We start from the raw sequence: 22,533 nt of genomic DNA, 5'->3' as shown, positions 1-22,533 counted from the left end.
ACACCAGGTTAAGTGGCACAGTAAATAGTGTAGATGCTAGCAGCATGTTGCAAGTGGATATCAATAGATTAAGTGAGTGGGCCAGACTGTGGCAGATGCAGTTCAATGTGGGAAAGAGGGAGGACCCAAGAAAGATTGATGAGAATATTCCTTAAATGGCAAGATGCTGGGAACGGTGATTAAGCCGGGCTTTGGGGCCCAAACCAGAAAAAGGAAAAAAGACGTGAATTTATAATGGAGCCAGGTGTGACCTCAGAACATCCCAAAATGCTATACAGCCAATCCAACACTTTTGAAGTGTGGTCACTGTTGAAATGCGGGCAACGTGATAGTCAATCAACAAGCTCTCACAATCGACAATGTGATCATGACCAGTTAATGTCTTTGGGATGTTGATTGAAGTGATAAATATTGGCTCAGACACGACGGATAAAACCTCTACTCTTCCTCAAAATAATTTTGTGGGATCTTTTACATCCAACTGAGGAGCAGATGGAACCTCCCTCGGTGCTGCACAGGATGTCAGCTAAGAAATCCCCATAACTCAGGTGATAGACACAACAAGTAAATTAAAAGGCCAATACAAAGTTTTTTTTTTAAATCTCAAAAGGCTTGGAATATGAAGAAGTTATATTGCAGCTATACAGACTTGGATCCCACCTGGAGATCAGCACTCAGTTCTGGATACCACAGCTGAGGAGGACCTTGGAGGGGACACACCTCAGATTCATCCGGATGATACCTGGATTATTACAGCTAAATTATTGGACAGTTTCACAGACTAGACTTGCATTCCTTTGAATATAGAAGGTTGAGGGGTGATATAACAGGTGTTTAAGATGCTCAATGGAATTGATAGGGTATAAAGAGAGAAATTATTGGTGAGGAAGTCCTTAAAATTAGAGCTAGGCTACTGAGGGGTGATGACAGAAAGCAGTTCTTTACTCAAAGGATGGTGGAAATCTGGAAATTTCTTCCCTCAAAAATTAGCTGAGTTTAAACCAATTGAAAATTTCAAAACTGAGATTGAAAGATTTTTGTTAGACTAGGTGACAATAGAAACAAGAAAAATAAATCAGCCATGACCTAACTGAATGGCAGGACAAGCTCGAGGGGCTAAATGGTCTCCTCCTGCACTCATGTTTCTATTGCACAGGTCCTCGCAGATTAGTGGGAATGTGGCACAGGTCCTAGTAGGTTAGTGGGAATGTGACATCGGTCCTTGCAGGTTAGTGGGAATGATGCACAGGTCCAACAGGTGCATGGAATTATGACATAGGTCCATGAAGATGACAAGAGGTACACAGGTCCTTGCAGGTTACGGGGATAATATAATATAATAATCTTTATTGTCACAAGTAGGCTTACATTAACACTGCAATTAAGTTACTGTGAAATGCCCCTAGTCGCCACATTCCGACGCCTATTCGGGTACATAGAGGGAGAATTCAGAATGTCCAAATTACCTCATAGCACGTTTTCAGGACTTGTGTGTGGAAACCGGAGCACCCGGAGGAAACCCATGCAGACACAGGGAGAACATGCAGACTCCGCACAAGTCCTTAGATTACAAGCGTGTCACACAGGTCCTTGCAGGTTACCGGGGTGTCACACAGGTCCTCAAAAGTTACCGGGGTGTGGCACAAGTTGATGCATGATATTGGGGATGCGACAAGTAACCTCAAGTATTACATTTTCCAGATAACGTGTGCGCACTTACCACCACTTTGATATGTTTGGCTAAATCTTTGGAGCTTCTCATGATGAAATCTGAAAATGCCGTCTGGAGAATACAAGAGAAGGTGACACAGTTACACTGGCGAGTAACACTGAAAGAAAATATGGGAGTTAATGTTTCACCCATATAATGGAGAACAAATCCATTGCAGAACTTTATGAATAAAAACATGGTTAAACAAAATTTCTCCATTTCAGACCCACCTAGCCAAGAGCCCAAATCAATCCCTGGAGTGTACAGAGGGAATCCTGTACTCAGGCCTAGGGTGATACCACTCCAGTTGTCAAAAAATATATGAAAGTGACCCAATGTAGCGCAGACTTGTACTTCCATATTAATCGTACTTTCCAAGGACCAGACCCAGAGCTGATTCCTCTGGCAGCCTGAGAAACCCTGGGTCTCTCTGATTACCATACTGCACAGCACAGAGCACTATCACACGTGCACACTTGACAGAAAGGGCAGCAACTGACACTTAATATTTCATAAGTTGAATTCAACAATAAAATATTGCTTCACCCACCTTCTCCTCTTTAAAAGATTTTCAGCGCTAATTCCTCATGCTCTGATATTCTGCTTGAACTTCCTTTTGACCCATCTTTTGCTTTTCTCCTCGTCTCATTACCACCTTTTGCTTTGCACCATCATCCATCTCTTTCATCATTTGATCACTCCTGCCTGTCACTCAGTCACAGACCGTCCCCCATTTGTTCCTTTTCCACCTGCCCCACCCTCCCACCACTAGTACTTGCTCCAAAACTGTTAAATCTCTACTATTCTGTCCTGATGCCAGATTGTCAACCTGAAATCTTAGCTTGCTTTTTTTCTCTCTCTCTCCCAGATGCTGCCTGACCTTCCAACAATTTTGTTTTTATTTTGATTGCATCATCCCCTAAAGTTAGCACAGCTTTATTGCAGCAGCAAATTATTTGGTATAAAAAATAAATTGGGGGGTACAAATGGCACCTCCTGTTGAGGATGACCCCAAATTAGCAATACAGCAGAATGTTTCATTAAAAAGGTAGTAATCAGGACTGGGCCTCTGGCATCTTCCAACAATGAAAAACATTCAATAGTCAAAGGCTTATCATGAATCACAATTGTTACATACCCCAGCGTAGAACATTTTATTCCTAAACCGACTGTTAAATTTCTCTGGCTTGGCCTCTGGAAGAAGAAATTGAGTATCAGTGACAGCTTACAATTAAAGTGAACGACAAATGACTTAGCCTGCCACTCAGCATTGAATGTGGCCATCATTTCCCACTTGCTGTAATGTGCGGTAACAATCGGCAACTCTAGTTAAAAATAAATATTGCTCGCTTTTGTTCAAAAAAGTCAGAAGTGATTTAGCATCGAGATTGAGGCTGTCTAAATCTCTCCATTTAAAGAGACAACTTTCCAAACCCTGCATTTAGAGCACGCTTTGGCTTTCAATACTAATAATGGTCACAACTTCGATTTAAGCAAAATAGGAGATGGGTGAAGTGGAAATGATTGGGGGTAAATTTTCTGGCCCTGCCCACCGGGGGAATTGTCACAGGTGGGACGGAAAATTTGACGGAGCATTTAAAGGTCCATTGACCTTGGGCGTGAATTTCCAGTGTCGGGGTGGGCACGACTGGAAAACCTTGCCCTTGGTGTCAAATTAGCAATAGGTTTCTAGCATATGCAGTGCCATCTCAAGCCTCAAGTGTGAGTGTCTCACTATTATTCAGTCAGAGCAGGAGCCAGACAGTATTCAGCTCTATTGACAGTGATGTTTCTGCAGTTCTATGATGTCTACAAGGTTAAAAGGTCACAATGTCACCAGCACAGGTTGAAAATGTCTTTCAACAGAAGCACTGTCCCTTTAAGAGTCAAAAGAATTAGCTAATTCCACGAAAGGCAGTCAAGGCCAGCATTTACTGCACGAGTTGCTTTGAGAAGGTGGTAGTGAGCCTGCCTTCTTTATGAACCTTTTCAGTCCATCTGGTAAAGGTACTCCCACTGTGGGGCAAGTGAAAGAGAGGGTTCCACGGGCAAACAGTATCGCAAAGTAGGCAGCAACTGGGGCTCCAGACACATGGATGGAGTTTCAATGTGACATGTCACAGTGCGGCTCGACACAGGCTCTCACCCAAAGACCCCCATGTGTCCAAATCTCAGACCACAAATAAAATGGAAGCTGTGCCGTTAATGTGGCAACATCCTTCACAATAAAAAGTTTCTATTTGTCCAAATAACTTTTTCCAAGGGATTGAACATGGTTTGGAGCGAGGAACTAGCCTAGGAACAAATACAAATGAACATTTTGGGATGCATTTCCCATTCCGACATACCTCGGGACTCATGAAACTCCAGAGTCACGTGGGCATCAAAGCCAAGGCTGAAGTAGTTGTTGAAGACATCGAGTGGAAGCTGCAAATAGAAAAAGATAAAATGTGTCTGTGTGAAAAAAAGTCTTACCGAGAATACTGAGCTTCCCAGTGGGCGCCTCAGCCACTGTGCACAAGGTGAACAAACCACAGCAAGTGTTTGAGCCATGCTGTCAGTTGGTGTATCAACATAAAATGAAAATCGCTTATTGTCACGAGTCGGCTTCAAATGAAGTTACTGTTAAAAGCCCCTAGTCGCCACATTCCGGCACCTGTTCGGGGAGGCTGGTACGGGAATTGAACCATGCTGCTGGCCTGCCTTGGTCTGCTTTAAAAGTCAGCAATTTAGCCCTGTGCTAAACCAACCCCCCGCTAAACATGTCCTGCTCTTCTGCAAACTCCTCTGATGGGCCTGCGTGAGGGGGCTTCTGCAGCCAGATGTGTGCGGTGGATACAACTGGCCAATAGCTAGGGTCACTCTCAGCCAGATATGTGCGTGAGAAGCTTCTATGACAGGTGCAAAAAATGAAACAATGGGTGTATCACACTGTGACTCATCCCACAGGAGAGAACATATCGGCCTCTCAGAGAGTAACAGAGGTTCACTAGACCGGTTCCTGGGATGAGTGGACAAGGTCAATATTTCCTGGAGTTGAGAATCCTAAAACTAGGAGTTATAAATGGAAGATAACATCAGTAAATTGACAGGGAATTCAGAATGGAATGTGAGCGATCGCTTTCACAGCGGGTAGCTGAGGTGAATTGCATGAATGTAGTTAAGGGCAAGTTGGATAATTGAGAAGGGGGAAATGGAGAGAATGTTATACTGACAGGGTGAGGCTGGGAGGAGGTCCGTGTGCAACATGAACATTGACATGGGCCAAATAGCCGGTCTGTGTGTCATAGATCCTATTTTTTACTTTCCTGCTAAGGCACACCACCATCAAGGCAATAAAAGCTTGCAAGGAGACATCCAGGCAGATGGACAAGGTCAGCACTGCTGGAGCTGCTATGGAGCCTTCATTCTGCTTGAAAATAGACTGCACAGCAAGCTTCCATAAGCAGCAACATGATTAAGGCCACAGGTTAGTACAGGTACCTCCCGTTTCAAAGCACCTTCTAATAGTGCAATTTCATTTTATTGCTGTTCCTAAATAACAAAACTTTTTGAATAATGCTATCTTGATCAGCGGTTTATTGCAGTTACTGTGCTGGTGTCAAGAACCACAATGTAATTAAACATATTCAGTCTACTTTTTATACCACCATTTTGCTCTCTGATTCTCTCTCTGACCCCTTCACTCCCTTTCTGACCCCTTCACTCCCTCTCTGACACCCTTATTTCCTCTCCAATCCCCTCACTCCCTTTCCCTCACTGACTCCATCACTTCGACCCTCTCGATGCCTCCCTCTCCCGACCGTCTCACCTACTGCCCCTCATTGTGAGCAAGGGCTCAGCGAAGGGGCAAAGAGAAGGTCGGGAGAGGCAGCTCACGGGTGGGAGCGAGGGGATCACGAGGACACAGTGAGCAAGAGGGACAAAGAGGTTCAGTTGGAGCAGCGAGTGAGAAACAAACAGAAGGAGTGGAAAGTTGGCAAGAGTAGAAAGTCAGTAAATTGTAAAATGAGTTAGGAGCCTCTTCGGTTCAAGGCAGCCAAGAGGTTTTTAATGTAAAACTGCAGGTCAGGAACATAACCCAGCCCTTATTACAGGCTTGCTCATGAGAAAGTGATTTTCATTTAGCGCATCTTCATCTAACATGTTGTTTTTCTTTTTAGGAACACATTAGGAATGTTAAATGAGGGATAGCTGTAGTGTTTGGGGCTGAATATTGGCCAGATCACCATGGAGAATTCCAACTCTGGTTGGAATAGTGCTCTGGAATCTCCAAAGCCCAGCTGAGAAGGGCCTTGGTTTAAGGTCTCATTAAGGGTGGTCAGGGGACAGAAGAAGTTAGGAACAGGACTGCAGCCTGTGAGGCGAGCAGGCTAAAGCCCTGAGCATTGGTGATGGGAGAGCAACAAGTGGTGTTGGCTTGAACTTCAGCAGGTCAATGGAGTGAGGCCGTGAGAGGAATTTGTCAGTAAGAACAAGGAATTTGAAAGTCTCAAGGAGAGAGTGTGTGAGGTCACAAGGCAACAGGGTAGAAGCAGGACTACATGTGAAATATGGTGAAGACTCAATGGGGGATTTGTTTCAGGTTTGGAGAAGCAGTCCATACGGGTTGTTAAATGTCTGAAACGACCATTTGGTCAGATTGCAACATCATCTTGCTCTTTTGAAAGTTTCTGCAAGACAGGACTGAAGCTGAGCACAGGGCCCCCTTGGATCTGTTGGGTAAGTTATTATGGTAATTAGAAAAGCCAATTAAGATCCTCTTAGCCTTCAATTCTGCAGCCAGAGCACCTGTTATCCAACCTGCCAGAAACCCGCCTGGGTCAGTGAGGCGGCTACACAGCTTTTTCAGTGAAACTGACAAACCGGGAAGGCTTTGATCAGTGAAAGTGAAGAGCCCCAGCCATGGCCATCGAGAATCTGTTTTTCAAAGCACGTCTTCTCTTAGAGAGCAGTGTCACGGATTGACAGGCGATTGATAACTGGCTGGAAGGCGCTTCACTCATTTTCACCCTGCTGCCAGCCTTGCGCATGGCATTGGAGCAACAGCTGCTTTCCCCTCAGCCACATATCCTCCACATAGCAGAGGGGATGAACACTGAAATCCAACTAGAAGGAGTGAGATCCAAAACACAGGGCGGGATTTTCCGGCCGCGCCCCCCGGCAACCAGAGAATCCCGCCTGTGGTGAATGGACTTCTCCATTGTCTGCGTCTTGTCCATGGTGATCTTGCAGCGGGCGGGACAGAAGAATCCAGCCCACAGAGTCCACAGGCAGATGATCAGGTCGCTTGACAAGTCTGAAAACCAATAGCTCAGGAAGCCCAGGCTTTCCTGGCAAGTCAGTGCTGACATCAAAGCCTCCGATAAACAGGACCTCCTTTTCACATTGTCGCTGCAGTGGACAATAAGATGCCTGCCACTGGAGAGTCTGTTGTGCTGTCACCAGGGCTCAAAAACATTGACAAACAAGGGAAAGCACAGCGGTTCTCTGGAAAGTCAAAGCACCAAATGGCACATGATATGAAGGCCTTGTGGCTTAGTGGGTAGTCTCCCTGCCTCTGAGCCAGAAGGTCACACCCCAGGACTTAATGGCCATTAAAGTGCGTTCAGATTGCAGCCAAACAGGATGAGTGAATCAACCGGCAAATCCTTCCGAACAACCAATGGCTTGTGGTAAGAGTGGGAGTGACTCCTGCTCAGCCACGCTTGATGTGGAGTGGCTCCCCTCAATCAATAAGCCTCTGGTGACAGACTGGCGACCTGTTGCAGGAATTATTCGCTATGGAAACTACGAAGGCTTGCCTTAGCGCACCAGTAGGTGGCACAGTGACAGAGTGTTAGCACTGCTGCCTCACGGCACCAGGAACCCGGGTTCAATTCTGGCTTCGGTTGACTGTGCGGAGTTTGCACTTTCTCCCCGTGTCTGCATGGGTTTTCTCCGGGTGCTCCAGTTTCCTCCCAGTCCAAAGATGTGATGGTTAGGTGGATTGACCATGCTGAATTGGCTCCAAAGATGTGCATGTTAGGTTATGGGGTTATGGGGATAGGGCTGGGTGGGTGGGGGAGTGGGCCTAGGTAAGTTATTCTTTCAAGAGGTCAGTGCAGACTTGATGGGTTGGAAGGCCTCCTTCTGCACTGTAAAAATTCTATGATTCTATGACTAGGTGCGGGAAGAGAATTGGACTAGCATACGGTGATAAACAATTCAATGGACAGAAATTCATGTACACCAACCTTTTCAGTTGCGGTTTCGTCACGCTCATCTTGGACGGCACTCGCGTTTCTCTCCACGTACAGGTTCCACCGGTCCAACTGCACAATGTTCCCATCTTCCACATGGGATAGGATCTTGGAAACTGGCTCGTCTGTGTACCCCTGAATCCAGGAAAGAAACTGATCAGGGTCAAAAGAATCACCCTCACACCCAATCACATCCCCAGTTGCCATTCAAGTGCTTCTTCCTTCAATATTGGTCACCACGTAACTTAATTCAGAAAAATCAGCTTGACGCTTGAGGTGGTCATATTTAACAAATCAAATGAGAGTTAATTTTCGCAAATTCATCTGTCCTAAATTCCTAATTATATCTTTGAAATGGCGGGGCAGCAATTTAGACTTAAGGATCAGGGGAGGGATCTCATTGAAACTTACAGAATACGGAGAGGCCTAAATGGAGTGGATATGGAGAAGATGTTTCCACTAGTAGGAGAAACTAGAACCCAAGGACACAGCCCTTGAGCTGAAGAGGAATTTCTTCAGCCAGAGGGTGGTGAATCTGTGGAACACATTGCTGCAGAAGGCTGTGGAGGCCAAATCACTGAGCGTCTTTAACACAGAGATAGATAGGTTCTTGATTAATAAGGGGATCAGGGATTATGGGGAGAAGGCAGGAGAGTGGAAATGAGAAAAATATCAGCCATGATCAAAATGCGAGGCAAAGCCAATGGGCTGAATGGCCTAATTCTGCTCCTATATCTTATGGTCTAATCAAGTGGTTATATAAATCAGCGTTATCACATTAGTCGCGAGTTCTGTGTCTCACCCGATAGGAATTCATCTAATATTCTGTCCCAGCAAGTTCAGCACAAGCAAATGTTTTTTCTATTCGCTCAGAGAATGTGGGTTCGCTCAGAGGATGTGGGTGTTGCTGGCTAGGCCAGCACTTATTGCCCATCACTAATTGTCCTTGAACTGAGTGGCTTGCTCTGCCATTTCGGACAGCATTTTTAAAGAGTCAACCACATTGCTGTGGGCCTGGAGTCGCATGCCAGCCAGACCAGGTAAGGAAGCAGATTCCCTACCTGAACAGACAACAGTGAACCAGATGGGTATTTACGACAATCAACAATGGTTTCATGGTCACCATTAGACTTTTAACGTCAGATTTTTATTTAATTCAAATTTCAGAATCTGCCATGGTTGGATTTGAACCTGGATCCCCAGAGATCTCTGGATTACTAGTCTAGTGACAATACCACTATTCCATTGCCTTCTCCTTATAATGTTGGGCAGAGTTAATGACAGAGGCTAATTTAATTTTTTAAAAAAATTTAGAGTACCCAATTATTTTTTCCAATTAAGGGGCAATTTAGTGTGGCCAATTCACCTAACCTGCACATCTTTTGGGTTGTGGGGGCGAAACCCACGCAGACACGGGGAGAATGTGCAAACTCCACACGAACAGTGACCCAGGGCCGGGATTCGAACCCGGGTCCTCAGCGCCGTAGGCAGCAATGCTAACCATTGTGCCACCGTGCTGCCCCAGCGGCTAATTTAATATCACCCATTTCAACTACCACCCAAGACAATTTCGACATCATTGTTCTCCATCACTTCAGCCAACAATAAAATGCACATTCACAACACCATTGAAAATAAATAACCACCTTTCCACCTCTCTTTTTGTGGTTCCCATCCCTTCACATGCGGAGAGTGGCCAGGACCAAGTGAGACTCTCTGGTCCTCCATCTATGCTGATCTTCTGCATGATGCACAGGAACAACAACACCCCCCCCCCCTCCTCCACCACCACCACCCCCACCCCCCACCCCCCCCACTCCGGGACATCCACCATCCTGACTTGAACTGTATCGCCGTTCCTTTACTGTCACTGGATCAAAATCCTAGAATTTGCACTATTGCAGCACCATGTCTGTACCTACACCTAATGGACTACAGTGGTTCAGGAAGGTAGTTCACCACCACCTTCTAAAGGGCAATTAGGCAAAGGTAGTGATTAGTGACTAGCCAGCAAATACCATATCCAGTGAATGAATTTTTAAAAATGTTCTCCACCTCACTTGCCACATAGTGCACCGATATGGAGCCCTGGGGGACTCCTGTAATCAGATCCGGTGACAGCACTGGATCACTGTGATCGACCTATTGTTACTCTTTTAGCTGGCAAATGGATTGCACCTCCAGCAATAAAGGACCTCGCCAGGTACTGCAAAGCAGCAAACTAAAGTCATTCATTCTCCATGCTACTTCAATCTCACTTACCCCACCCCAGTTTAGGGTCCTTGCAAGATCATTTCCTGTTCCCAGAGGAAGTACAGCCACAGGAGGCTGGGGATTCAGCTGCAGTTGATCCAAAATGGACAGAATCCAACCCACCTACCAAGAGAAAAGCAAAATTGAGATGACAAAAATTCCTCCAGCTGTTTATATGGAGACACATTCGCAGAATCACATTAATGAAATCAGTTGTAAAATGTATAAACCTCCAAGTTCCAAACCCCAAATCCACTTAGTCAACATTTGAACTATTCATTGCTTGAAGTGGAAGCCAATCTTTGACATCAACAAAGACTGAACAACATAATGAAGCTTCTGTTCCACAAGCTCATTCCCAGCAGGAAGACTCATTCCTGGGAGCCTGTATTAGCCTCAGCAGCCCTACTAACTCTAGACATGCATTTTGGAAGGTCTAATACAGGTATACAGTGAATGGTAGAACCCTCAAGAGTATTGACAGTCAGAGAGATCTAGGTGTACAGGTCTACAGGTCACTGAAAGGGGAAACACAGGTGGAGAAGGTAGTCAAGAAGGCATACGGCATGCTTGCCTTCATTGGCCGGGGCATTGAGTATAAGAATTGACAAGTCATGTTGCAGCTGTATAGAACCTTAGTTAGGCCACACTTGGAGTATAGTGTTCAATTCTGGTTGGCACACTACCAGAAGGCTGTGGAGGCTTTAGAGAGGGTGCCAAAGAGATTTACCAGAATGTTGCCTGGTATGGAGGGCATTAGCTATGAGAAGCGGTTGAATAAACTCGGTTTGTTCTCACTGGAACGACGGATGTTGAGGGGCAACCTGATATAGGTCTACAAAATTATGAGGGGAATGGACAGGGTGAATAGTCAGAGGTTTTTTCCCAGGGTAGAGGGGTCAATTACTAGGGGCATAGGTTTAAGGTGTGAGGGGCAAGGTTTAGAGGAGATGTACGAGGCAAGTTTTTTTTACACAGGGGGTAGTGGGTGGCTGGAATCGCTGCTGGAGGTGGTGGTGGAAGCAGGGATGATAGTGACATTTAAGGGGCATCTTGACAAATACATGAATAGGATGGGAATATAGGGATACGGACCCAGGAAGTGTATAAGATTTTAGTTTAGACAGGCAGCATGGTCGGCACAGGCTTGGAGGGCCGAAGGGACTGTTCCTGTGCTGTACTTTTCTTTCTTCTTTGACATCAGAATGTGGCCGGCAGAGTTAGTCCACGGATATTATCGGAGCAGCATTAACCATAATAATAAAAAAAAACTCTGGGGGCATTCAAGATTTGGCATTAGATCTTTCATGAAGTGACCCAGGTGTAGGTAAATTGTTTAAAAATGTTTTGTAATTAGGAACAGATGAAGAGGAGTGGGCCATTCATCCCTCGAGCCTTTTCCACCAATCCATTCAATCATAGCTGATCTGCACCTAAGTGCATCAACAATCCTTGGTTCAATAATCTTTAAAACCTTTGAGAATTCAGAAGTAAGGAGTTTCTTGCTTGAAAGTCATGAAATCTCCATGTTACACACAAGCTATTTGGTAGCAACAGGTTTTCTTTCAACTTCTTCCATAGGATGAGCTGATCAGCATGTGTTGTCCATTCTTAATTGCCCTTGAGAAGGTGATGGAGATAGCCTTCTTGAACCGCTGCAGTCCATGTGGTGTAGGTACAGCAACAGTGCTGTTAGGGAGGAAGTTTCTGGAATTTGGCCAAGTCACTCTGCTGCAACATCCATATATTTCCAAGCCAGCATGGTTTGTGACTTGGAGAGGAACTTGCAGGAGGTAGGTTTCCCAATGTGCCTCGTACTGGTTAGAGGTTTCGAAGATGCTGTCAAGGAATCCTTGGTGAATTGTTGCAGTGCATCATGTAGATGGTACGTACTGCTACCACTGTGCCCCTGATGGTGGAAGGAGTGAAGGTTTAAGGTTTTTGGTGGGTTGCCAATCAAGAGGGTCATTTTACTAGAGTCTTCAGTGTTGTTGGAGTTGCACTCAGTGTTGTTGGAGCTGGTAGAGTGGGGGCTATGCTGGGCCGAGGTTGCAAGTTGGGTTTGAATATAATTCTGCTGCTACTGATGGCCCACCGTGCCTACTGGATGCCCAGTCTTGAGTAGCTAGATCTGTATAAAGTCTATCCCATTTAGCACGGTGGTAGTGCCACACAACACGATGGAGGGTATCCTCAATGTGAAGATAGGACTTTATCTCCACAAAGACTGTGCGGTGGTCACTTCTACTAATACTGTCATGGACAGATGCATCTACAGGAGGCAGACTGATGACAGTACAATTACTATGTTTTTCCCTCTTGCTTCCTTCACCACCTGTCGCAGACCCAGTCTAGCAGCTATTAACTTCAAAACTCTTGATCAGTACTGGTGCTACCGAACCACTCTTGGTAATCAACATTGCGGTCTCCCAACCTAGAGCACATTCTGTGCCCTTGCTATCCTCAGTGCTTCTTTCAAGTGGTGTATAACATGGAGAGGTACTGATTCCGGCCGGTGCTTAGCAGCAGGTCTCCTTGCCCAGCTTTGACCCGACTGTGATTGGGAAGACACCCACAATTCTTTCACTCATCTTTATCAGAATAGACAGTAGAACAGGATTGCCTGCCAGCACTGCAGAATGATCAAATCCTTCATCCTGCTCTCCTTCTCTTCCAGTAGGCTAGAAGCTGGTGTGGTGTCTTTAAATGTGATAGAGGTTGGGATCGTCTCTTTAAATTACATTGACAAGGAGCAGGGAATTTGTGCAATTTCTTTAAATGGGATGCAGGGGATGGAAACATGCAAAATGGTTCACACTGAGCAACGAAAGGCTTGACACAAAATAGTTGACTTTAACAGTCTTAAATCTACCCAGCATCTATTCAGCCACAAGGTTTCACAGCCTGATACTGCCCTCTGGTGGGCACTGTTCTTCGTAGCCTGCCACCTTTTCTACATGTTTCCATATTATTCTCAAATAGTTCTCTCTCACTGCACTGGGACACTTGGCTTGGCAACTTTCAAATTGGTCAGCTACATATATTTAGGTTGTAGAAAATAACTGACCCCTCCTTCCCCCTTCCTGGGCAAGTCAGATGGTCTGCTATTTTCTACCAGGTGTGTTATGCAATGTATTACTCTGCTGTTAGGATGGGTTTGATCTCGCTCTAGAACCACGGATTCTAATTATTCAGTTAACACTATGGTTGGCAAGCTTTTGGAGAATAGAAATGCCGCTGCAGCTGAGGGGCAGCCTGGGTAAGTTTGCTTTTGGCGTCAGAAGTGAAGTAGCGCGAGGTCTAACAAGCCTGGATTTTCCATTCCTCCTCACCCTATGCAATGATGCATTTGGAGTGGAGAGTGGCTTGAAGGTACTCTCGAGCTTCACCCATGTGAAGTCCCACTGTGTTTTCATACTGTTGTCCCCAGGAAGGTGCACGTCTGGACATGCAGCAGAGTCAGCAATAGGAGGAGTAGGCCTCCCAGTGGACAGCATCACACACCACATCTCCATTCACCTCTTGCCCCTTTCGTACCACTTCAATATAAACGTACCCAGTCTTGTTAGGAAAGAGAGGGAAGTCGGGATGCAGTTGAGAGGCTGGCAGCTCGACAAGCAAGATTCACAGAAAGGGAAGAAGAATTGGTTTGGGCGTTCTTATCTGCTGCTGACTCAGTCTGTGTCCCGCCACCATTTGTCTTCCCTCAACTCACTTCAGAGTAAAGGAGTCAGTTAGTTTTCTGTCAGGACAGCCCGTATTGTAAAGAGGATCTCAGACTTTCCAGGGTGTTCCTGCAGCTTCAGAGGATAGAGCAAAGAGGAAGGCACACAAGAGGCTAATGTTGGAAGAACAGTAAGTTTGGGTGCGGGCTGGAGGGTGCAGGCCAGCAACATTATAAAGTGGGTGACGTTTGTAAGGACATGTACATAATAGCAGTATGACAGTCAAACCGTTACAAGTGGTTGTGGAACCCAGTAAACAATTGGCACCATTCATTTTCAGAGTGTTCTACACAGTGGGCAGACAGCAAGAGGAGTGCAATGAATGGAAACACTTACAGTGCCATCACCTCCGCAGGCCAGAATTCGTAAGTTCTGAACTTTTCGGTACAGCTCTAACCTGTATAGAGCAAAGCACATTCTTTAAAATACACACACAAATTCAGAAGAAACATAAAACTCCTTAAACTGAGACAGTAGTGATCACATTCTTATATTCTCAGTTTGGAACGGCAAATAAAGAGAAGGACAAGTTATTCCAGATGGGTGCAAACCTCTGGGAATCACCATTTCCCCCAGATTCGATCCAGAGAAGTTCAGAGTAAATCCCAACGGAAAATCCCTCAATTACGCCCTCGTGACTTAGTAAGTCAAGGAAATCAAAGTGTGTGGTGGTGTGCGAGTGAATATTGTGTGCTGGCGTCTGCATATGTGTGTATGGTGTGTGTAGGGCGTGCATGTGTCTGCATTGATGTGGGCATTGTGCGTGTTAGTGTGCATGTATGTTAATGTGTGTGTGTGCATGTGCTGATGTGTGTGTGTGTGTGTGTGCATGCGTAGGTGTGCTGGAGTGCAATAGTAATACTAATCTTTATTATCACAAGTAGGCTTACATTAACACTGCAATGAAGTTACTGTGAAAAGCCCCTAGTCGCCACATCCCAGTGCCTGTTCAGGTACACGGAGTGAGAATTCAGAATGTCCAATTCACCTAACAGCAGGTCTTTCAGGATGAGTGGAAGGAAACCCATGCAGACATGGGGAGAACATGCAGACTCCGCACAGAGAGTGTACTAGTGTGTATGTTTACTGGTGCGTGTGCGCTTGTGTGTGGTTAACGTATTGGTGTATGTGTTGGTCTGTTTTACTGGTGTGCAGGTGGGTGTGCGCGCTGGTGGGTGTGCGCGCTGGTGGGTGTGCGCGCTGGTGGGTGTGCGCGCTCGCATTGGTGCGCGTTCGCATTGGTGCGCGTTCGCATTGGTGCGTGTATTCTAGTGTGTGCGCGCGAGAGCTGGTGTGCGAGAGTGCTGGTGTGCGAGAGTGCTGGTGTGCCCGTGTGCGCAGGTGTGAGAGTGTGCAGGTGTGAGAGCGTGCATGTGCATGCTTTGGTGTGCGCGCGCAATTGGGTGTTGGTGTGTGTGTACGCATGCTGGTGTGGGCGCGCGCTGGTGTGTGCATGTATGTGTGTGTGTTGGCGTGTATGTGGGTGTTGCTCTGTGTGTGTGCTTGTGAATGTGTGTTGCAGTGCATGTGTGTGTTGCGTGTGTGTGTGTTCGCTGGTGTGTATTGGCATATGTTGGCATGTGTCTGTGCAGGTGTGTGTGTGTTTTGTGCGTGCTGATGTGTGCACATGCTGGTGTGAGTGTACAGCTGATGTCATGTGTACTGGAGTGCGCATGCTGATGTGTATGTGTGCGCGCGCGCGTGTACAAAGCTGGTATTTGTGTACTGGAATGCGTGCGCTGATATGCGCATGCTGGTGTGTGTGCACATGTGCTGGTGTGTGCGCACAGCTGGTGTGTGCGTGGTGTGTACACGTGCACTGAGTGTTGGTGTGTGTGCTGGTCTGTGATCACAGCTGGTTTGAGCATGTGGCTGGTGTGTTCATATGCATGCGCTGGTGTGCGCAAGTGGTGTGCACATGTGCTGTTGTGTGTGTGTAGTGGTAAGAGTGTGTGCTGGTGGTGTACGTGCGGTAGTGTGCGTGTGTGCTGGTGTGAGTGTATTAGGGATGGAACAACCACATGGGGGCAGGGGCTGAGGTTGAAGCAGGAAAATGAACTTATGGCCACAATCAGATCAGCCATAATAATGTTGACTGGGAAAGCTCATTGAATGGCCTATTCCTGCAGCAAATTTCTTATATGCACTTGCCTTGACTTTGCATAACCGCTCATTAATGTATTTGGTGAAACTTCCCTTCATCCTATCTCAAGGTGAAAAAACGATTCCAGTCTGACAAACTCTGTTTAATTCTTTACGTGTTTGTGACTCAATCGGAATAATGCCCTGCCATCTTCCAGCATGTTAAACTGAATCTTGGAAAATATGGATCATTCTTTCACTAAAATCATGAAGGGCAGACATTAATTACATTTTATACCATTTAGGGCAGAGATAAAAACATTTTAAAAAAATTATAGAGTATCCAATTGTTTTTTTTCCCAATTAAGGGGCAATTTAGTGTGGCCAATCCACCTGCAACTTGGGTTGTGGGGGTGAGATCCACGCAGACATGGGGAGAATGTGCAAACTCCACATAGACGGTGACCCAGAGCCGGGATCGAACCAGGACCCTCAGTACCATACGGAGCAGTGTTATACAGGTGCCATCTCCTTTTATTCAGAGCGTTGAATGGCTGTGCGATGGTTCTCTGGTGATTTGAACCTGAGATGTTGAAGTACAGGAGGGAAGTGGGGGGGGCGATACCTTTACACAAGGCTCTGGAATATTAGCACCTTATGCCAGAGAACGAAGCACCCAGAGTTTTACACCCCCTTTACTTTCCCTGCCAATCACACAGCAGTGCCGACGTGGAGAAGGTACGGAATGGAAGGCAGGCCATTCTCGAACAGGGGTATGAGAGAAACAAAATCAGAGGGAGATGCTTCCGCGATCCTTCGACAGATCTGACTGCTTGCCCTCTTTCCACAGATAATACAAGGATGAAGAAACAAGTAATCCTCTTCAAAGTTAATAGACAGTGAATATCAAACTCAAGTGAGGCTTTTAACCAAAAGTCCCAACTGGGTTGTGTTGTGTAATGCTGCTTCGGATAACACAGGCTACTACTTGATGCAGTCTTAACTAAAGGATGCTCCAGACTCTGAAATGAGTTCAACGTGTTTATTGAACCATTAACACTGTTCTCAAATTAGTTCGAATCTCTGCTAATCTAACTGTAGTAACTCAGTCTAACTGTACCAGCTTGCTTTAAGCCACATGCTGGGGTGTGTTGTTGCTGATCAACCCTGTCTAACTCTCTAGATGTCTGTCTGTGGAAAGAGGCAGGGTTGAGTGCCTCATCCCTTTTATAGTGTTTATGCCATGCCCCTTTGTGGTGGTGCCACCTCTGAGTGTCCTGACTGCCCATTGGTTGTGTCCTATTCTGAGTGTTCATTGGTTGCATGTTTGCATACCATGACAGATTTGGGGGGGGGGGGGGGGGGGGGGGGGGGGGAGGAATTGCCCATTTAAGACTCCAGTCAAACTGGAGTGTGTTTGATATCACTCCATATGTGTTTGAACTCTACCAGGATTGCCAAACCTCCAGGATTGGCCTGGAGTCACCAGGAATTTAAGATCGATCTCCAGGATACTACTGTATGCAATCCTGGAGAAAAATCATCGGAGCATAAAAAAATATTGTTTCTTTAAACATTTCTCTTTACGAAATATAGGAACATTGAAAATTGTGAAATAACGGCTGTTTGGCTGACAGTCAAGCGACATCCAATTGGGTAATGTGTCTTTTTGCTTTCCAATTGGTGTTGGAAGGCAGCATGTTTGTCACAAGGATAAATGTGTTGGCTGACTAATGACTGGAGTGTGGGAGAAAGTCATGTGATAGAACCTCCAGGAATACTTGTAATCATAGTTGGTAACCCTATACTCAGCAGATGAAGAAAACAATGGCCCAGATCCTCTGGTCAATGACAAAGTCTTGGCTCTGGGTCAGGGGACATGGTGGGGGAAGTGGCGGAGGGGGGGGTTGTTCATTTTTCAACAAGTTTACGTTTAAATATACTGTCAGGAACTCCCGATACAGTTTATGCTATCAATCACCCAGGTCCTACCATGCCTATGTTTTACAGGCTGAGCATTCAATTGTAAATTCCTGGGCATCTACAGCTCATGTCTGACGACGCGGTCAGTGTCGGAGGAATCCTTGGAGTGGTCTCTGCCTGTTGGAAGTTTACAATTCCCAGATAACTACCATGCTTGTGCTCACGGTGGGAAATTCCCCCGCGTCCCAAAATGCAACATTGCTGAACAGTCAAAGTTCACCACCAATTCCATTGGAGGATCCAGGCCATTGCTCTTTTCCACACAACACACCTGCCCACTTCCCCACCCCTAAAATAGCCACAGCCACCATCAGACCCAAACATTTGTTCCCATCCAAGACTTACGCCTCCTTGGGACCCCCTTGACACATATCGAAGACTTGTCTCGGGTTCAGATACCACATGAATGACTGGATAATCTTCGCTCCCTGTAAAAGATTTAAATATATTTAATAGTGACACAACGAAAGCTATGTAATTCTAACCCATTGAGGTACAGTTAAACACATGCTGTACAAAGCAATCACAAATCAAGACCCCAATATATAAGTAACCATCTGTGATTACCCTTAACCACATCCAGCATCCACCCAAGTTGTTGGATTAAGGCTGAAAACAAAAAGAAATTGGAAACTAAATCAGCAGCTGGGGACAAGCTACATGCAATGTTAGTATAGGTCCTCTCATTTTGCCTGCTCCATTCTCTTCCTGTTTCTTCACCCCTGCCTGCCCACCCCATCTCTCCTGACTTCAGGGCATGGGGTCCGATCACTGCAACCCAGTTACTTCAAAGTTCTTGGGTATGCGACCATCTGCCATCCTGCTGATGTGCCTGAGGCAATAGCATTCTTTACAATTAAATGTTTGTTCTTTTTTTAAAAAAAAACAGCAGATTTTGATGCAGCGCTCCATGTACACAACTTGTATTAATTGTGAGGCAGAGAAAGATCAGAAAGAAAGCAGAGGTCCCGATGCTGACTGCAGTGGCTATCAACATGTGCTTTTTCAGCATGGTTCTGTGTGAGGATCCCCACTATACAATGGGCTGCCCACTTTCATTTCTTCATGTCCTGTAAGACAGAGTGACCACACACACCTGATTTCCTCCACTTTTGGGATTGACGAACACCAACAATGGCTTCATCAGCGAAGATGGAATGGGCTTGATGATGAAGGGCCGCCATCTTCCTTCCTGTGTGAAAAGAGAAAAGAGTCAGCCCAGGACAGCGACAGATTGCTTTTTGCACGAACTGCTCCAGACAGAGCTGCAAACAAAAGCAGAGAGCGACACTCGACGGATGATCTGCTTTGCTGATGATTTAGAGCAGTGTTCTTCAAACTCGGTGGCGCAACCTGCGGGTGGGTCGCGGGCGGGTGTCGGGATGGTTGCGGAGCTGTCCTTCACGGCGCTCCTGATCGCGCAAATCCCCGCGCAGCAGCTGGCTTTTAATAATGCCGGCTGCAAGCGGCCATTAAATGGCCGCGAACATATTTTAAAAATTCAGCCATATCGCGCATGCACCATGCGGCCGCTATGTTTTTTAAACGGTCGCAGCTTTTTGGTTTACAAGTTCGGGGGATTTTTATTCATTTTATTCATTTATTTTATTCATTTAATTTTTTTTTACAAGTTCGGGGGGGTTTATTCATTTATTTTATTCATTTAATTTTTGTTTTGTTCATGTATTTTATTTGTTTTGTTTTTTATTTTTTAAATGTTCGGGGGGGGATTTATTTAATAAACGTATAAACGTTTACGGAAGAAATGCAGAACTTTGGACAGATGAAGACTCCATACTTTCCGACACCAGACGGCTTCACCTTCATCCAACAGGTCTACAGACAGACGCCGGAATGTGGCGACTAGGGGCTTTTCACAGTAACTTAATTGAAGCCTACTCGTGACAATAAGCGATTTTCATTTCATTTTCATTTCAGGTTTCATTGGAGGAGCGTGTACGAGGACCAAAGGGACCAAAAACCATTTCCTCCATTTTTATCAGCAGCAAACAAGGCAAGAGAAAATGGTGGGTTGTCCGGTCGGCCGGCGTGGGTCACGAAGGTCGGCCGGGTTTGGGTCCCGAAGGTCGGCCGGTTGGTAAAAATGGTTCCCCGGAAAAAAAGTTTGAAGAACACGGATTTAAAGCAATCGCCTACAACATGTGCCTTGCGGCATTCCCTCGTAGCTGCGCTTACTCAACAAGGGAGGTCACAACACTGAAAAATTTATCAACAAATGGGAACAAACAGGTGGGTGAGGTACCGCGTGACTGAAGGCATGATTAAAAAAGGTATGTTCTCCGTACAAGTTAAAAAATATAAGGGAGATAGTAGGCAAAGCACGGAAATTTTTAGTGAAGGGGGTAATAACGAAGAAGCTGCGAAAGAAAGAACTGTATTTATATCTTCCCTCATGATTAATGGATGGTATAAGGGGCCTTCCTGTTTATTCTCTTATTTCCCCTTTCTTTTATTTAGTCATTACATTTTCGATCCATGGATAATTTATGGACATGTGGCTTTAAGGTAACCTGTATCGTTAATTCAAGCAGAAAGGAGCAGTAGCCGGTGCCTTTAATTCACGCAGAGGATTGCAGGAGCAGGAGAGACCATTGTGTTGGTCTGTGCTGGTTCAAGCCAGAGCTGTGTACTGTCCAGGACCAATGACTGAGATTGGCTAGGGACTCTGTTTGATTGATTTGCCTGGTGGCTAATGAAGGCTGTGCTCTTCCCAGTAAACAGATGGTGATCCCACTGGAATGTTTTCAGAGTCATGAGGGTTCAAGTTTGGTTTTCAGTTTTGATTCTGGCAAGCTGACGGAGGCATCTAACAAACTCTTTCCCAAACGATTCAACTAAACTCCCTCCTGAAAGCCCTATGGTGAAGGCTGACACTCTCCCCAGGAGGTCTGGGTGCCATTCTCTTGAGACCGCAGAGGACTGAAGTCAAACCACGAGCTGGAAGGTTTGATGTGAATTAAAGTGTCTCTCCAGAAAGCCTGCTGCCTGTGAGTACTGCATTCTCTTTGTAAACTACAAGGACCCCGAATGACTGACTCGACAGGGAAGACCAATACCGGCTGCAAACCAGAGAATTAATGAACCAGCGTGTTGTGAAAAAGGTGTGCTAAAGAACTACCATTTGACCTTCATCCTTATTTTTACTCCTTTCCGTCACTCTTGTCTTTGTCTATCTTGTGTGCGTGGGTAGAGAGTGGGACAGTTAAAGGGGGTAGTGGGTATTAGCTTGTAGATATCCAGTTGTATTTACTACATATTGCATGATGGTTCTTGGCGTAAATAAACAGTAATTCTGTTTCAACTTACAAAGCTGGTGACTGTAATTATTGGCAGCCAGGGGCCAAAGACTTGGGGAGTTTTTGTAAGAATTATTGATTAGTTAATTTGTGCTGTGACCCCGGGGCACGTGGGGCAGGAATTGACCGCACACCAGCTCAGGATGGCGTAACACTGCCCCAAGATGCTCTGCAGTCAATTAAATGCTTTCTTAAAATTAAGTGTTATCAGGCAGAGTAGCGAAGTCTCACAAACAGCAATGAATGAATAGCCAGATAATCTGGTCAGTGATGTTGACTGAGGGATGAATGTTGGCCAGGACACCAGAGATAATTCCCTGCTCTTCTTCAAAGGTGCCACGTAATCTTTCACATCCACCTGAGGGGGCAGATGGAACTATGGTTTAGTGTCTCATGAGTTCAGCCTCTCCAACTGTGTGACACTCTCTCAGTATACCATTGTAGAGGCAGCACGGACTATGCGTTCAAATCCCACTCTGGAGTGGAATTGCAATCCACAACCTTCTGACTCTGACACGAGATGCTACCAACAGAGCCTTAAAAAGTGCTGGTACAAACACACATGGGCACCCACACACACACATATTCAGACAAATCTACTCCGTGATCTTACTTGTCCTTCATTATTCAGTAATTTCACATCTTGGAAACTTTTGCAGACCAAAACAGCAGTTCTTCCAATTTTTCAATCACGATGGGATGTAGATTTGTTTATGGTTTCGTCTGATTTGAACTACCCTAGCTAGAATGATTCAGGTTTCTATCCCTTTCCAAGACTAATCTGCTGCTGTAAAATATATCAAAAGATAAAGCAGGGTAGAAAGACAGATGAGGAGTTTGCAGCGTGATAGGGTGAAAGAGGTAGGTTTTACCAGAGGGTTTAGAGTAGCACAGTTAGTATGAACTGCAGACAACGTATCTTGTGTATTTTCTTTTTCTGTACTGCCATCTACGGTGCCTCCCAGCTCCAGGTGCTATCCACTGGGAGACTGTGTGTGGAGTTTGCACTTTCTACCTGTGTCTGCGCAGGTTTCCTCCGGGTGCTCCAGTTTCCTCCCACAGTCCAAAGATGTGTAGCTTAGGTGGACTGGCCATGATAAATTGTCCCTTCATGTCCAATGATTAGGTGGGGTTACGGAGCAAGTGGAGTTGTAGGATACTCTTTCAGAGGGTTGCAACAGACTCGATGGGCCGAATCACCTCCTTTTGCACTGTTTGGA

At 45.7% G+C, this 22,533-nt stretch overlaps 1 protein-coding gene across 7 annotated transcripts in view; it reads right to left on the bottom strand.

The window, feature by feature from the left end:
- dgkza (diacylglycerol kinase, zeta a) overlaps positions 1–22,533 on the bottom strand; it is a 922,143-nt gene that overhangs the window by 282,279 nt on the left and 617,331 nt on the right. For all 7 annotated transcript variants that reach the window (XM_038807436.1, XM_038807432.1, XM_038807431.1 and 4 more), the window contains 8 exons: positions 19,093–19,188; positions 18,342–18,424; positions 14,268–14,328; positions 10,216–10,329; positions 7,948–8,088; positions 4,060–4,138; positions 2,850–2,905; positions 1,721–1,783 (listed from right to left, as the gene is read on the bottom strand). In XM_038807436.1, the coding sequence (XP_038663364.1) occupies positions 1,721–1,783; positions 2,850–2,905; positions 4,060–4,138; positions 7,948–8,088; positions 10,216–10,329; positions 14,268–14,328; positions 18,342–18,424; positions 19,093–19,188 (693 nt within the window). The remainder of the gene's footprint in view (positions 1–1,720; positions 1,784–2,849; positions 2,906–4,059; positions 4,139–7,947; positions 8,089–10,215; positions 10,330–14,267; positions 14,329–18,341; positions 18,425–19,092; positions 19,189–22,533) is intronic.

Source organism: Scyliorhinus canicula, chromosome 9 (genome assembly GCF_902713615.1).
Source record: "Scyliorhinus canicula chromosome 9, sScyCan1.1, whole genome shotgun sequence".
NCBI classification, from domain to species: Eukaryota; Metazoa; Chordata; class Chondrichthyes; order Carcharhiniformes; family Scyliorhinidae; genus Scyliorhinus; species Scyliorhinus canicula.
The sequence above is the reverse complement of the archived record's forward strand: the minus strand, read 5'-3'. Positions and strand labels throughout refer to the sequence as shown.